Below are 16,133 nucleotides of genomic sequence, written 5' to 3'. Positions count from 1 at the left end.
TGCTGACTCCAACGCGATAGCCCCGAGCCGCCGGACCCTGCTCGGGGCTGCGCGGAGGCATGGGCGCCCGCCTGCTGCTCGCCGTCGCCCTGCTGCTGCTGCGGACCCCGGCGGCAGGTGGGGACGGGGGGTGCCGCGGGGACGGGGAGCGGCTGGGTGGGCGCGTGGCTGTCGGGTCGGCTCCTTTGACGGCGTCCTCGTGCCTTGGGGAGAAGCCGGGATCTGTCGAAGCCCCCCCTCCCGCCTTGGGGTGCTTGCGGCACTGAGGGGCACGCCGGGGCAGGCTGGGGCTCTCCGGCACCGTCCAAGGGGACGTCGGTGACGCCCCGGCACTCTCCGCCGTCGCCGGCGTGCGGAAAGGGGCGATGCTCGGAGGCGGCAGAGCCCGGCTCTCGGCGACCGGGACGGGCGCAGGATCCATCCCGGGGCGACGCTGACCCGGGGACCCCCTCCCGCCCCCGCCCTCCATCCTCCCCAGAGGCCCTGATGGAGCCGCAGCTCTGCTACGTCCTGGACGCCATCCTCTTCCTCTACGGCATCGTCCTCACCGTCCTCTATTGCCGCCTCAAGGTGAGCGCCAGGAGCCGCACCTGGCCCCAGCTCGGGGACCCAGCTAAACCCCCGGTGGACCCCATTTTTTTGGGGGGGACCCCCAGGCAGGCCATAGCAGGTGCCCCAGGGCTTCCTCACCCTCACGCTGGGGCTTTTTCCTCTTCTGACTTCTTTTTTCTCTTTTTTTTTTTGTTGTTTTTCGGTGACTCCCTCACCTCCCCGCAGTTCCTGGGTCGCCGAGCATCGCAGCAGAGCGCCAACAAGGAGGTAACGGCGCTGGGGGGGCGAGGGTGGCCGGGACCGGGGAGATTTGGGGCTGGGGTACCCCGGGAGGGACAGGCCCCCCCGCCAGCGCCCATCCCAGACGGTGCTGCGGCTGCAGACGGGGAAAGCAAAGGGGAATTGCGGGGTGGGGTGGGGGGGCTCTGGTGGTCCCAGACTGGGGGGAGGAAATCCAGGAAACCTCACGGCTTCCACCCGCTTCCCCGGGGGGTGGGGGGCGGTGGGGGGGGGGGGCGTGCCCGTGCCCCCCGCCCCGATCCCCCAGCTCGCTCTTTCTCTTTCTCTTTCTCTTCCCCCAGCAGAACGAAGAAGCCATCTACACTGTGAGTGCACCTTGGGGGGGGGGGGGCGGGGGTCCCATCCCGGGGGGCCGCTGCGCCTGGCGTTGTGCCGAGTCCCCTGGGTGCCCGTATCCCACGGGATGCCCCGTTCCGGGGGTGCCCCATCCTGCGGGTGCTGTATCCTGTGGGTGCTGTGACTTGGGGGGGGGGGGGGTGCCCCCTCCGCCTCGCACCCACCCTGGGCGCAGCCCCCCCACGACAGCCCGCAGCCCCCCCACGACAGCCCGCAGCCCCCCCACGACAGCCCGCAGCCCCCCGGGCCACGTGTTGGGTGGGAAGCCGCCGCGGTGGGGTGACAGCCTGGAGGGGGGGTGGCAGTTTGGGGGGGGAGGCACCCCGTAACCCCCTTTCCCGCACCCCCTAACCCCCTTTCCCGCACAGGGGCTCAGCGGTGAGAACCAGGAGATGTACGAAACCCTCCAGGTCAAACAGTCCTGACCCCGTCCCGGCGCCGCAGCCCCCCCTCATCCCCCTGTCTGCTGCCCCCAGCAGCCGGGGACCCCCCCCGACCCCCCCTCCTGGGACTGTGATGGCGAACGGGACCTTTTTCCCCCTGGACACGGTTGGTTTCGGCCCCAAATTGCCTCCGGCAATTGCACGCCGCGCCGGGCCCCCCCTGAGCCCAGGGGGGGGGGGCTGAAGCTGCCCCGGGGTGCGTGGTGCTGCCCCCCATTTCTGCTGCCTTCCCCCCCCCCCCCCCAGTAAAGCAGCACCGCGCGCAACCGGGGCGGGAGCGTTTCTGTTAACGGTGGGGGCCGTGGCGGTGGCTGCCGCGTGTTTCTGAGTGGAGGAGAGAAAAAACCCCACCATTTCTCCCAGTTTAATCAAAAAAAAAAAAAAAAAAAAAAAGCTGCATTTTGGGGCCAATACCATGGAAATGGCCCCTGTGGCCCCCCCCCCCAGCACCCCCCCAGATGTCACGGGACGTTCTCGTAGGCGTCGCTCGGGAGCCGCAGCCGCGCGTGGGGACCCGGCAGCACCGCGTAGGTGACCGGTGGCTCCTGCCAGGGCCCGGGGCGCGGGGACCCCCGGGGGGTGCCTGGAAGAGAAACGGGTTCAGGGCCCCCCGGGCTGGGGCCGGTGACAGGTGTGGGCGGTGGGTGTCCCCCGTGTCCCCCCCCCCCATACTCACCGCCACCGTGCACGACGTGGGCGTACAGCACCTCCCCGTCCTCCGGCACCTCGGCGGGGGCTGCGGGCTCCAGCCGGTGCCCCTCGGGCTCCGGGGGGGCCGTAGGGTCCCTGTGGGGACAAGGGGGGGGTCCCTGAGGTGGGGGCAGACAGGGGGAGGGGCTGCCTGTCCAGCCCTGGGGAAAGGGGCTTCGGGGTCGGACCCCCCACTCACCTCTCCCGGCTTTTCCCGGCGGCTGCAAGGCAAGGGGGGGGGTGTGAGTGACGCCGGGGTGACAGCGGTGGGGGACCCCCGAGACCCCCCCCAAGGGCTCTGGGGCTCAGCCCTGCGTGCCCAGGAGGGAGGGGGCACCCCCAGACCCCCGAGCTGGCGGTAGCGGGGGCTCAGCCCTGCACACCCAGACGAGGTGGGGGGCCGTGAGCAGGGAGGGCCCCCAGGACCCCAACCCGAGCGCAGCGGGGGGCGCAGCCCCAGGCGAGATGGGGGATGTGGGGTGCAGCCCCCTTGCCCCCCCCCCACGCCCCCCAAGCGGGACCACCCACCCGCGCGGCGCCGGAGGTGCCAGGCCACGGCAGCACCGAGCAGGAGCAGGAGCGCCACGCTGAGCCCCACGGCCACGGCTGGGGACAGAGCGGCGACGAGCCGGGGGTCAGCGCCGGCCTCGGGGCGGGGGGCCCAGACCCCCCGCAGGGACGCCGGGGAGGGGGCAGATGAGCGCGGCCCCCACCTGCGCCCCGCTGCCACCGTCTTGGCTGCGTCACCGAGAGGGCCAGCGCCGGGCTGCGCGTGCGGAAGAGGCGATGGGCGCCCAGGCGGTTGGTGGCCACGCACCGGTAGGTCCCGGCGTGCGCCGGCCCCACGGCCCCCAGCACCAGGACGGGCCCCGAGCCCAGCTCCTGCCCGTCCCGCAGCCAGGTGAAGGTCACCGGCGCGGTGCCCGCCTGCACCGAGCAGCTCAGGTTGAGGTTCTCGCCCGCCGGCACCGCCGCCTCCGTCCTCGCCATCGCGATGGTGGCACCGGCCACCGGCACTGCCGGGCAGAGACGGTGCCGGGGGTCAAAGCGGGGGGCGCGGGATGAGGCGATGCTGCGGGTGGGGGGCACCCGAAGCCGGAGGGTCCCGCTCACCCAGCACGGTGACCCAGAGCGGCGGGCTGCGGGCCGCGGTGCCGCCGTTGCTGGCCGCGCAGTGGTAGCGGCCGCCGTCCCGGCGTTGCGCGGCGCGGAGCTCGTAGCGGCGGCCCGTGCCCAGCGGCGCGGCCGAGCCCTGCCGGTGCCAGGAGAAGGAGAGGGGCCCCGTGCCCGCCGCCACCGAGCAGCTCAGCAGCAGGCGGTCGCCCTCGGCCACCTGGGCCCCGGGGGGCTGCGCTGCCACGGTCACCCCCGAGACCGGGACCCCTGCGGGGGGGAGCGGGGTGGGAGTGGGGGGACCTGGGGAGGGATGGAGGGGACCCCAGGGAGATGGGGGGACCCTGGGGAGGGATGGGGGGGACCCCAGGGAGATGGGGGGACCTGGGGAGGGATGGGGGGGACCCCAGGGAGATGGGGGGACCCTGGGGAGGGATGGGGGGGACCCCAGGGAGATGGGGGGACCAGGGGAGTGGGGGGACCTGGGGAGGGATGGGGGGGGACCCTGGGGAGTGGGGGGACTGGGGGAGTGGGGGGACCTGGGGAGGGATGGGGGGACCCCAGGGAGATGGGGGGACCTGGGGAGGGATGGAGGGGACCCCAGGGAGATGGGGGGACCTGGGGAGTGGGGGGACATGGGGAGGGATGGAGGGGACCCCGGGAGATGGGGGGACCTGGGGAGTGGGGGGACATGGGGAGGGATGGAGGGGACCCCAGGGAGATGGGGGGACCTGGGGAGTGGGGGGACATGGGGAGGGATGGAGGGGACCCCAGGGAGATGGGGGGACCGGGGGAGTGGGGGGACATGGGGAGGGATGGGGGGGACATGGGGAGGGATGGGGGGGACCCTGGGGAGGGATGGAGGGGACCCCAGGGAGGATGGAGGGATCCCAGGGAGGATGGAGGGATCCCAGGGAAGGATGGAGGGATCCCGGGGTGGATGGAGGGATCCCAGGGAGGATGGAGGGATCCCAGGGAAGGATGGAGGGATCCCAGGGAAGGATGGAGGGATCCCAGGGAAGGATGGAGGGATGTGGGGAGGGATGGAGGGATCCCAGGGAAGGATGGAGGGATCCCAGGGAGGATGGAGGGATCCCAGGGAGGATGGAGGGATCCCGGGGTGGATGGAGGGATCCCAGGGAAGGATGGAGGGATCCCAGGGAAGGATGGAGGGATCCCAGGGAGGATGGAGGGATCCCAGGGAAGGATGGAGGGATCCCAGGGAGGATGGAGGGATCGCAGGGAGGATGGAGGGATCCCAGGGAAGGATGGAGGGATCCCAGGGAGGATGGAGGGATCCCAGGGAAGGATGGAGGGATCCCGGGGTGGATGGAGGGATCCCAGGGAGGATGGAGGGATCCCAGGGAAGGATGGAGGGATCCCAGGGAGGATGGAGGGATCCCGGGGTGGATGGAGGGATCCCAGGGAAGGATGGAGGGATCCCGGGGTGGATGGAGGGATCCCAGGGAAGGATGGAGGGATCCCGGGGTGGATGGAGGGATCCCAGGGAAGGATGGAGGGATCCCAGGGAGGATGGAGGGATCCCAGGGGTGGATGGAGGGATCCCGGGGTGGATGGAGGGATCCCAGGGAGGATGGAGGGATCCCGGGGTGGATGGAGGGATCCCAGGGAAGGATGGAGGGATCCCAGGGAAGGATGGAGGGATCCCAGGGAGGATGGAGGGATCCCAGGGAGGATGGAGGGATCCCGGGGTGGATGGAGGGATCCCAGGGAAGGATGGAGGGATCCCAGGGAGGATGGAGGGATCCCAGGGAGGATGGAGGGACCGCAGCAGGGACGTGGGGCCCCGGTCCATCCCCATCCCTCCCTCCCACTCACTGTACACCCTGATGGTGACCGGGGCGCTGCGTTTCAACACGCTGGCCGTCTCCGCCTGCGCCTCGCACGAGTAGTTCCCCGAGTGGGCCAGCCCCACGGCCGGCAGCCAGAGCTGGGGGGAGCCCTGGGGCCCCCCCACCACCGCCCCATCCCGGTAGAAGACGTACTGGAGGGGGGCGAGGGGCCGCAGGGGGCTGCGGCGGCTGAGGCAGCCCAGGGCGAGGGTGGCCCCCTCGGGGGGCTCGGCCGGGCCCTCCAGGCGCAGCAGCGGCACCGAGAAGAGCTCTGGGAAGGAGCCGGGGGCCGGTGACGCCGAGCCCGCCGGCGAGGCGGGGGGCTGTTCCCCGGCGGGTGGGCGCTGGGGGGGCCGGGGCTCACCTTGCACCGTCACCCTCAGCGGCGCCGATTCCTTCGTGAAGATGTAGTTAACGGTGGCCTGGCAGCGGTAGCGCCCGCTGTGCTGCAGCTGCAGCCGGGGCAGGAGCAGCTCGGCCTCCTGGGAGGGTGCCCGCAGCACCTCCTGCTCGCGGAAGAACCGCACCTGGGCGACACGCGTGTTCTTCCAGCCCCGGCAGCGCAACCGCAGCGTGTCCCCCTCCAGCGGCGCCTGCGGCGGCACCTGCAGCACCAGCCAGTCTGCAAGAGAGAGCCGGGGCGCGGGGATGCGGCCGGGGGGGGCTCCCGCTGCGCGGGGATGCACCCCGAGTACGCAGGCGACGCGCTGGCGTGCACAGGGATGCGCTGGCATGCACGGGAATGCGCCCGTGTGCACGGGGATGCACCGGTGTGTGCACAGGGATGCACCCCGAGTACGCAGGCGACGCGCTGGCGTGCACAGGGATGCGCTGGCATGCACGGGAATGCGCCGGTGTGTGCACGGGGATGCACCCAGAGTACGCAGGCGACGCGCTGGCGTGCACAGGGATGCGCTGGCATGCACGGGAATGCGCCGGTGTGTGCACAGGGATGCACCCAGAATACGCAGGCGACGCGCTGGCGTGCATGGGAATGCGCCCGTGTGCACGGCGATGCACCCAGAGTACGCAGGCAACGTGCTGGAGTGCACAGGGATGCGCCCATGTGCACGGGGATGCACCCAGAGTATGCAGGCGACACGCTGGCGTGCACAGGGATGCGCCTGTGTGCACGGGGATGCACTGGTGTGTGCACGGGGATGCACCCAGAGTACGCAGGCAACGTGCTGGCGTGCACGGGAATGCGCCCGTGTGCACGGGGATGCACCCAGAGTATGCAGGCGACACGCTGGCGTGCACAGGGATGCGCTGGCATGCACGGGAATGCGCCCGTGTGCACGGGGATGCACCGGTGTGTGCACGGGGATGCACCCAGAGTACGCAGGCAACGTGCTGCTGTGCACGGGAATGCGCCGGTGTGTGCACGGGGATGCACCCCGAGTACGCAGGCGACGCGCTGCCGTGCACAGGGATGCGCCCGCATGCACGGCGATGCACTGGTGTGTGCACGGGGATGCACCCAGAGTACACAGGCAACGTGCTGGCGTGCACGGGAATGCGCACGTGTGCACAGGGATGCGCTGGCATGCACGGGAATGCGCCCGTGTGCACGGGGATGCACCGGTGTGTGCACGGGGATGCACCCAGAGTACGCAGGCGACGCGCTGGCGTGCACAGGGATGCGCTGGCATGCACGGGAATGCGCCCGTGTGCACGGGGATGCACCCAGAGTACGCAGGCGACGCGCTGGCGTGCACAGGGATGCGCTGGCATGCACGGGAATGCGCCGGTGTGTGCACAGGGATGCACCCAGAATACGCAGGCGACGCGCTGGCGTGCATGGGAATGCGCCCGTGTGCACGGCGATGCACCCAGAGTACGCAGGCAACGTGCTGGAGTGCACAGGGATGCGCCCATGTGCACGGGGATGCACCCAGAGTATGCAGGCGACACGCTGGCGTGCACAGGGATGCGCCTGTGTGCACGGGGATGCACTGGTGTGTGCACGGGGATGCACCCAGAGTACGCAGGCAACGTGCTGGCGTGCACGGGAATGCGCCCGTGTGCACGGGGATGCACCCAGAGTATGCAGGCGACACGCTGGCGTGCACAGGGATGCGCTGGCATGCACGGGAATGCGCCCGTGTGCACGGGGATGCACCGGTGTGTGCACGGGGATGCACCCAGAGTACGCAGGCAACGTGCTGCTGTGCACGGGAATGCGCCGGTGTGTGCACGGGGATGCACCCCGAGTACGCAGGCGACGCGCTGCCGTGCACAGGGATGCGCCCGCATGCACGGCGATGCACTGGTGTGTGCACGGGGATGCACCCAGAGTACACAGGCAACGTGCTGGCGTGCACGGGAATGCGCACGTGTGCACAGGGATGCGCTGGCATGCACGGGAATGCGCCCGTGTGCACGGGGATGCACCGGTGTGTGCACGGGGATGCACCCAGAGTACGCAGGCGACGCGCTGGCGTGCACAGGGATGCGCTGGCATGCACGGGAATGCGCCCGTGTGCACGGGGATGCACCCAGAGTACGCAGGCGACGCGCTGGCGTGCACAGGGATGCGCTGGCATGCACGGGAATGCGCCGGTGTGTGCACGGGGATGCACCCAGAGTACGCAGGCGACGCGCTGCCGTGCACAGGGATGCGCTGGCATGCACGGGAATGCGCCCGTGTGTGCACGGGGATGTACCCAGAGTACGCAGGCGACGCGCTGGCGTGCACGGGAATGCACCCCTGTGCACAGGGATGCGCTGGTGTGCACGGGAATGCGCCCATGTGCACAGGGATGCACCGGTGTGTGCACGGGGATGCACCCAGAGTACGCAGGCGACACGCTGGCGTGCACAGGGATGCGCCCGCATGCACGGCGATGCACTGGTGTGTGCACGGGGATGCACCCAGAGTACACAGGCAACGTGCTGGCGTGCACGGGAATGCGCACGTGTGCACAGGGATGCGCTGGCATGCACGGGAATGCGCCCGTGTGCACGGGGATGCACCCAGAGTACGCAGGCGACGCGCTGGCGTGCACAGGGATGCGCCCGTGTGCACGGCGATGCACCGGTGTGCGCAGGGGGTGCACCCCGAGTACGCAGGCGATGCGCTGGCATGCACGGGAATGCGCCCGTGTGCACGGGGATGCACCCAGAGTACGCAGGCGACATGCTGGCGTGCACAGGGATGCGCCCGTGTGCACGGGGATGCACCCCGAGTACGCAGGCGACGTGCTGCCGTGCACAGGGATGCGCTGGCGTGCACAGGGATGCGCCCGTGTGCACGGGGATGCACCCAGAGTACGCAGGCGACGCGCTGGCGTGCACAGGGATGCGCCCGTGTGCACGGCAATGCACCGGTGTGTGCACGGGGATGCACCCAGAGTACACAGGCCACGCGCTGGCATGCATGGGAATGCATCTGTGTGCACGGGGATGTGCTGGCGTGCACGGGAATGCGCCCACGTGCAAGGGGATGCACTGGTGTGTGCACGGGGTGCACCCAGAGTACACAGGCGACGCGCTGGCATGCACGGGAATGCGTCCGTGTGCACGGGGATGTGCTGGTGTGCATGGGAATGCGTCTGTGTGCATGGGGATGCACTGGCGTGCACAGGGATGTGCTGGCGTGCACAGGGATGCACTGGCGTGCACAGGCATGCACCGGTGTGTGCAGGGGGTACACCCAGAGTACACAGGCAACGCGCTGGCGTGCACGGGAATGCGCCCATGTGCACAGGGATGCACCCGTGTGCACGGGGATGCGCTGGCGTGCACGGGAATGCACCCGTGTGCATGGGGGATGCACCCATGTGCACGGGGATGCGCCGGTGTGTGCAGGGGATGCACCCAGAGTACACAGGTGACACACTGGCATGCACGGGAATGCACCAGTGTGCATGGGGATGCACTCGTGTGCATGGGGATGCACTGGCGTGCACATGGACGCACCAGTGTGCACGGGGATGCACCAGTGTGCACAGGGATGCACCTGTGTGCACGGGGCTGCACTCGCGCGCATGGGGCTGCACCGGCGTGCACGGGGCTGCACCACTGTGCACATGGATGCACCCGCGTGCACGGGGATGCACCGGCGTGCACGGGGATGCACTTGCGTGCATGGGGATGCGCTGGCGTGCACATGGACGCACCCGCGTGCACGGGGACGCACCAGTGTGCACAGGGCTGCACTTGTGCACATGGGGCTGCACCGCTGTGCGCATGGACGCACCAGTGTGCACGGGGCTGCACTCGCGCGCATGGGGATGCACCGCTGTGCGCGCATGGGGATGCACCGGCGTGCACGGGGATGCACCTGTGTGCACGGGGATGCACTCGCGCGCATGGGGATGCACCGGTGTGCGCATGGACGCACCCGCGTGCACGGGGACGCACCGGCGTGCACGGGGCTGCACTTGCGCACATGGGGATGCACCGCTGTGCGCGCACGGGGATGCACCGGCGTGCATGGGGATGCACCGGCGTGCACGGGGATGCACCTGTGTGCACGGGGATGCACTCGCGCGCATGGGGATGCACCGGTGTGTGCATGGACGCACCCGCATGCACGGGCATGCACCGGCGTGCACGGGGCTGCACTTGCGTGCATGGGGCTGCACCGGTGCGCGCATGGACGCACCAGTGTGCACGGGGATGCACCCGTGTGCACGGGGCTGCACTCGCACGCATGGGGCTGCACCGGCGTGCACGGGGCTGCACCGCTGTGCACATGGATGCACCCGCATGCACGGGGATGCACCGGCGTGCACGGGGATGCACCGCTGTGCACATGGATGCACCCGCATGCACGGGGATGCACCGGTGTGCACGGGGCTGCACTTGCGCACATGGGGGCGCACCGGTGCGCACATGGACGCACCAGTGTGCATGGGGCTGCACTCGCGCGCATGGGGCTGCACTGGCGTGCACATGGACACACCAGTGTGCACATGGACGCACCTGCGTGCACGGGGCTGCACTTGCGCACATGGGGCTGCACTGGTGTGCACATGGACGCACCGGCGTGCACGGGGATGCACTGCTGTGCACATGGATGCACCTGCGTGCACGGGGATGCACCGCTGTGCACATGGATGCACCCGCATGCACGGGGATGCACCGGTGTGCACGGGGCTGCACTTGCGCGCATGGGGATGCACCGGTGCGCGCATGGATGCACCCGCGTGCACGGGGCTGCACTGCTGTGCACGGGGCTGCACTCGCGCGCATGGGGATTCACCGGTGCGCGCATGGACGCACCCGCGTGCACGGGGCTGCACTGCTGTGCACGGGGCTGCACTCGCACGCATGGGGATGCACCGGCATGCACATGGACGCACCCGTGTGCACGGGGCTGCACTCGCGTGCATGGGGATGCACCGCCGCGCGCATGGACGCACCGCCGCGCACATGGCCGCACCTGCATGCATGGGGCTGCATTTGCGTGCATGGGGATGCACCGGCGTGCATATGGACGCACCCGTGTGCATGGGGCTGCACTTGCGCACATGGGGCTGCACCGGTGCGCGCATGGACGCACCCGCGTGCACGGGGATGCACCAGTGTGCACGGGGACGCACTTGCGCACATGGGGCTGCACCAGTGTGCACGGGGCTGCACTCGCGCGCATGGGGCTGCACCGGCGTGCACATGGACGCACCCGCGCGCACGGGGCTGCACTCGCGCGCATGGGGATGCACCGGTGCGCGCATGGACGCACCCGCGTGCACGGGGCTGCACTGGTGCGCGCATGGATGCACCCGTGTGTACGGGTGTGCACATGGATGCACCCGCATGCATGGGGCTGCACCGCTGTGCACGGGGCTGCACTCGCACGCATGGGGATGCACCGGCGTGCACATGGATGCACCCGTGTGCACGGGGCTGCACTCGCGCGCATGGGGATGCACTGCCGCGCGCATGGACGCACCGCCGCGCACATGGACGCACCCGCGTGCACGGGGCTGCATTTGCGTGCATGGGGCTGCACCAGTGCGTGCATGGATGCACCCGCCTGCACGGGGATGCACCAGTGTGCACGGGGACGCACTTGCGCACATGGGGCTGCACCGGTGCGTGCATGGACGCACCTGTGTGCACGGGGCTGCACCGCTGTGCACGGGGCTGCACTCGCGCGCATGGGGCTGCACCGCTGTGCACAGGGCTGCACTTGCGCACATGGGGATGCACCGGTGCGTGCATGCACGCACCTGTGTGCACGGGGCTGCACTGGTGCGCGCATGGATGCACCCGTGTGCACGGGGCTGCACCCGCATGCATGGGGCTGCACCGCTGTGCACAGGGCTGCACTTGCGCACATGGGGATGCACCGGTGCGTGCATGCACGCACCCGCGTGCACGGGGCTGCACTGGTGCGCGCATGGATGCACCTGTGTGTACGGGGCTGCACCGCTGTGCACGGGGCTGCACTCGCATGCATGGGGCTGCACCGCTGTGCACGGGGCTGCATTTGCGCGCATGGGGCTGCACCGGTGCGCGCATGGACGCACCAGTGTGCACGGGGATGCACCTGTGTGCATGGGGCTGCACTCGCGCGCATGGGGCTGCACCGCTGTGCACATGGACGCACCCGCATGCACGGGGATGCACCGGTGCGCACGGGGCTGCACTTGCGCGCATGGGGCTGCACCGGTGCGCACATGGACGCACCCGCGTGCACGGGGCTGCACCGCTGTGCACGGGGCTGCATTTGCGCGCATGGGGCTTCACCGCCGCGCGCATGGCCGCACCGCCGCGCGCATGGCCGCACCTGCCTGCACGGGGATGCACCGGTGTGCCCGGGGCTGCACTTGCGCACATGGGGATGCACTGGTGCGCGCATGGACGCACCCGTGTGCACGGGGCTGCACCGGTGCGCGCATGGATGCACCCGCATGCATGGGGCTGCACCGCTGTGCACGGGGCTGCACTCGCACGCATGGGGATGCACCGGCGTGCACATGGCTGCACCCGTGTGCACGGGGCTGCACTCGCACACATGGGGATGCACTGGTGTGTGCATGGATGCACCCGTGTGCATGGGGCTGCACTGGTGCGCGCATGGATGCACCCACGTGCACGGGGCTGCACCGCTGTGCACGGGGCTGCATTTGCGCGCATGGGGATGCACCGGCGTGCACATGGACGCACCCGTGTGCACGGGGCTGCACTCGCACGCATGGGGCTGCACCGGTGTGCACGGGGCTGCACTGGTGCGTGCATGGATGCACCCGTGTGTACGGGGCTGCACCGCTGTGCACATGGATGCACCCGCATGCATGGGGCTGCACCGGTGTGCACGGGGCTGCACTCGCACACATGGGGATGCACCGGTGCGTGCATGGATGCACCCGTGTGTATGGGGCTGCGCCACTGTGCACGGGGCTGCATTTGGCGCGCATGGGGCTGCACCGGCGTGCGCATGGCCGCACCCGTGTGCACGGGGCTGCACCGCCGTGCACGGGGCTGCACTCGCGCGCATGGGGCTGCACCGCCGCGCGCATGGCCGCACCCGCCTGCACGGGGATGGGCTCCGGCGCACGAGGGGCGAGCGGCTGCGAAACAGAGCCCCCCCCCCCAGCCCTGGGGTCCCGGGGGTGCCAGGGCGGGGGCACCCCGCTGCTCCTCACCGTCTAGGAAGGTCAGGGCGAGGGGGGGGCTGAGCTCGGCGCCGGGGCCGCGGCACTGGTAGCTGTGGCTCCCGCTCTCCGTTTCGGAGACGCGGATGCGGTTGCTTCCGTCTGCTTCCAGAACCGCCGGTCGACGTGCCAGTCGGTGGGGCCGGGCGCGCCGGTGCCCTGGCACGTCAGCGTCGCCTTCTCCGAGGCCATCGCCGGCGTCCAGGGGGGGTCCAGCGTGAGCCGGCTGCGCTGGGCGCCTGCGGGGCGACGGGGGTCACCAACGTGCCGGGACCCCCAGCGCGGGCGCCGGGGGCGGCGGCGAGGACTCACCGGCGAGGCCGAGGGCTTGGGCTGCGAGGGAGAAGGGGAGAGGGGCTGGGTGGGGGGCTGCCGCCAGCCCCCCGGGCCCCCCAGGGGAGGGGGCGCAGGGGTGGGCTGCAAGCTGCGCCCGTGGGGACGCCGGCGCCCGTGGGAAAGGGCGCGGGGACGCCCGCCGGGAGAGCCCAGGGGACACGGCTGCGGCACGGCCGCCCACGCGTCGCGTCTGCGCCGCATGGCCGCCCCGGGCTGGCGTGGGGCACGGGGACAGCGTGGGGCACGGGGACGCCTCCGCTGACCCCACTGCCCCCGGCCCCACGGCCCCGTTCCCGTGGCCACTGTCCCCGTGGCCACATCTGCACGGTGCTCGTCCCCACGTCCCCAGCCCCACAGCCCTGTCCCCAGCCCCACAGCCCTGTCCCCATGTCCCCAGCCCCACAGCCCTGTCCCCAGCCCCACAGCCCTGTCCCCACATCCCAGCCCCACAGCCCTGTCCCCAGCCCCACAGCCCTGTCCCCACTTCCCCAGCCCCACAGCCCTGTCCCCGTGTCCCCAGCCCCCACAGCCCTGTCCCCAGCCCCACAGCCCTGTCCCCACGTCCCCAGCCCCACAGCCCTGTCCCCAGCCCCACAGCCCTGTCCCCACATCCCCAGCCCCACAGCCCTGTCCCCACGTCCCCAGCCCCACAGCCCTGTCCCCACATCCCCAGCCCCACAGCCCTGTCCCCATGTCCCCAGCCCCACAGCCCTGTCCCCAGCCCCACAGCCCTGTCCCCACGTCCCCAGCCCCACAGCCTGTCCCCACATCCCCAGCCCCACAGCCCTGTCCCCATGTCCCCAGCCCCACAGCCCTGTCCCCACGTCCCCAGCCCCACAGCCCTGTCCCCACTTCCCCAGCCCCACAGCCCTGTCCCCAGCCCCACAGCCCTGTCCCCACGTCCCCAGCCCCACAGCCCTGTCCCCAGCCCCACAGCCCTGTCCCCACGTCCCCAGCCCCACAGCCCTGTCCCCATGTCCCCAGCCCCACAGCCCTGTCCCCAGCCCCACAGCCCTGTCCCCGTGTCCCCCAGCCCCACAGCCCTGTCCCCACATCCCCAGCCCCACAGCCCTGTCCCCAGCCCCACAGCCCTGTCCCCACATCCCCAGCCCCACAGCCGCCCCAGCCACATGGTGCCAGTCCCCACAACCCCCACCCCTGCGACGCCTGTCCCCCCCCCCAGCCCCGTCCCCACGGCCCCAGCCACGCCGGGCGTAGAAGAACCCCGTGGCTGGCTCTGCCGGCGTGTGGGACCTCGGGGGACCCCCGCAAGCCGCCGCCGCCGCGCTCCCTCCCCCGGCGTCACCCGGCTCCGTCTCAACCCGCTGCTCCCCAAAGCGGGAAGGGGTCCCCGGCGCCCATCCCCGCGGCGTCAGGCCCACGGCCAGCCCCACGGCTGGCGCCCGGGCACTCACACCGCAGAGGAGCAGCACCGTGCTCCTGGCCATGCTGGCTCGCCGCTGGGTGCTGGTGGGGCCACCCGCCCTTTGCACGGGGCTATTTGGGGAAAGGGGAAGGAAGCGACTTCGGTGTCGCCGGGGCTTTGATCCAGCCTGGGGGACGTGTGCTTGGCGCCACGTGACGGGGACGTGTCGGGCACCGGCGAGGGGACGCGCTTGGGTTTGGAAGGAGCCCGCCGGCACCTTCGCCCAGGAGGGTCCCTCCGGGCACCGGGACCCTCCAAGGACACCGGGCATGAGCAGCCCCGTGGGCGTCCTGCGCTCGGGAGGGGCTGGGACCCGAGGGGATGCGACCCCCAGAGCTGGGATCCCCAAGGACAGGGACCCTGAGAGCTGGGACCCCAGGAGCTGAGACCCCCAAGGGGTTGGGACCCCCAGAGCTGGGATCCCCAAGGACAGGGACCCTGAGAGCTGGGACCCCAGGAGCTGAGACCCCCAAGGGGTTGGGACCCCCAGAGCTGGGATCCCCCAAGGACAGGGACCCTGAGAGCTGGGATCCCAAGGGGGTGAGACCCCCAGAGCTGGGATCCCCAAGGACAGGGACCCTGAGAGCTGGGACCCCAGGAGCTGAGACCCCCAAGGGGTTGGGACCCCCAGAGCTGGGATCCCCAAGGACAGGGACCCTGAGAGCTGGGACCCCAGGGGCTGAGACCCCAAAGGGATGTGACCCCCAGAGCTGGGATCCCCAAGGACAGGGACCCTGAGAGCTGAGACCCCCAAGGGGCTGGAACCCCAGGAGCTGAGACCCCAGGAGCTGAGACCCCAAGGGGCTGGGACCCTGAGGGGATGGGACCCCCCAGAACTGGGATCCCCAAGGACAGGGACCCTGAGAGCTTGGGACCCCAGGAGCTGAGACCCCAAGGGGTTGGGACCCCCAGAGCTGGGATCCCCAAGGACAGGGACCCTGAGAGCTGGGACCCCAGGAGCTGAGACCCCCAAGGGGTTGGGACCCCCAGAGCTGGGATCCCAAGGACAGGGACCCTGAGAGCTGGGATCCCAAGGGGGTGAGACCCCCAGAGCTGGGATCCCCAAGGACAGGGACCCTGAGGGCTGGGATCCCAAGGGGGTGAGACCCCAGAGCTGGGATCCCCAAGGACAGGGACCCTGAGAGCTGGGACCCCAGGAGCTGAGACCCCCAAGGGGTTGGGACCCCCAGAGCTGGGATCCCCAAGGACAGGGACCCTGAGAGCTGGGACCCCAGGGGCTGAGACCCCAAAGGGATGCGACCCCCCAGAGCTGGGATCCCCAAGGACAGGGACCCTGAGAGCTGAGACCCCCAAGGGGCTGGAACCCCAGGAGCTGAGACCCCAGGAGCTGAGACCCCAAGGGGCTGGGACCCTGAGGGGATGGGACCCCCCAGAACTGGGATCCCCAAGGACAGGGACCCTGAGAGCTGGGACCCCAGGAGCTGAGACCCCCAAGGGGTTGGGACCCCCAGAGCTG

At 70.8% G+C, this 16,133-nt stretch overlaps 2 protein-coding genes across 2 annotated transcripts; one reads left to right on the top strand and one right to left on the bottom strand.

The window, feature by feature from the left end:
- The first annotated feature begins 59 nt into the window (after positions 1 to 59).
- FCER1G (Fc epsilon receptor Ig) lies at positions 60 to 1,613 on the top strand. The gene is made up of 5 exons (XM_075724397.1): positions 60 to 117; positions 479 to 570; positions 778 to 819; positions 1,134 to 1,157; positions 1,557 to 1,613. Exons 1-5 carry the CDS (start codon positions 60 to 62, stop codon positions 1,611 to 1,613), a joined length of 273 nt encoding a protein of 90 aa, XP_075580512.1.
- A 479-nt stretch (positions 1,614 to 2,092) lies between these two features.
- FCGR2A (Fc gamma receptor IIa) lies at positions 2,093 to 14,678 on the bottom strand. The gene is made up of 10 exons (XM_075724595.1): positions 14,537 to 14,678; positions 13,047 to 13,133; positions 12,886 to 12,996; positions 5,652 to 5,909; positions 5,274 to 5,558; positions 3,435 to 3,704; positions 3,035 to 3,337; positions 2,521 to 2,542; positions 2,308 to 2,417; positions 2,093 to 2,214 (listed from the first exon to the last, which is right to left on the bottom strand). The coding sequence occupies exons 1-10, from the start codon at positions 14,676 to 14,678 to the stop codon at positions 2,093 to 2,095; spliced, it is 1,710 nt and encodes a 569-aa protein (XP_075580710.1).
- Between the last annotated feature and the right edge of the window lie 1,455 nt (positions 14,679 to 16,133).

This window comes from Pelecanus crispus, chromosome 22, assembly GCF_030463565.1.
Source record: "Pelecanus crispus isolate bPelCri1 chromosome 22, bPelCri1.pri, whole genome shotgun sequence".
NCBI lineage: Eukaryota > Metazoa > Chordata > Aves > Pelecaniformes > Pelecanidae > Pelecanus > Pelecanus crispus.
Note: the sequence above shows the minus strand (reverse complement) of the source record. Positions and strands in the feature narration are given on the sequence as shown.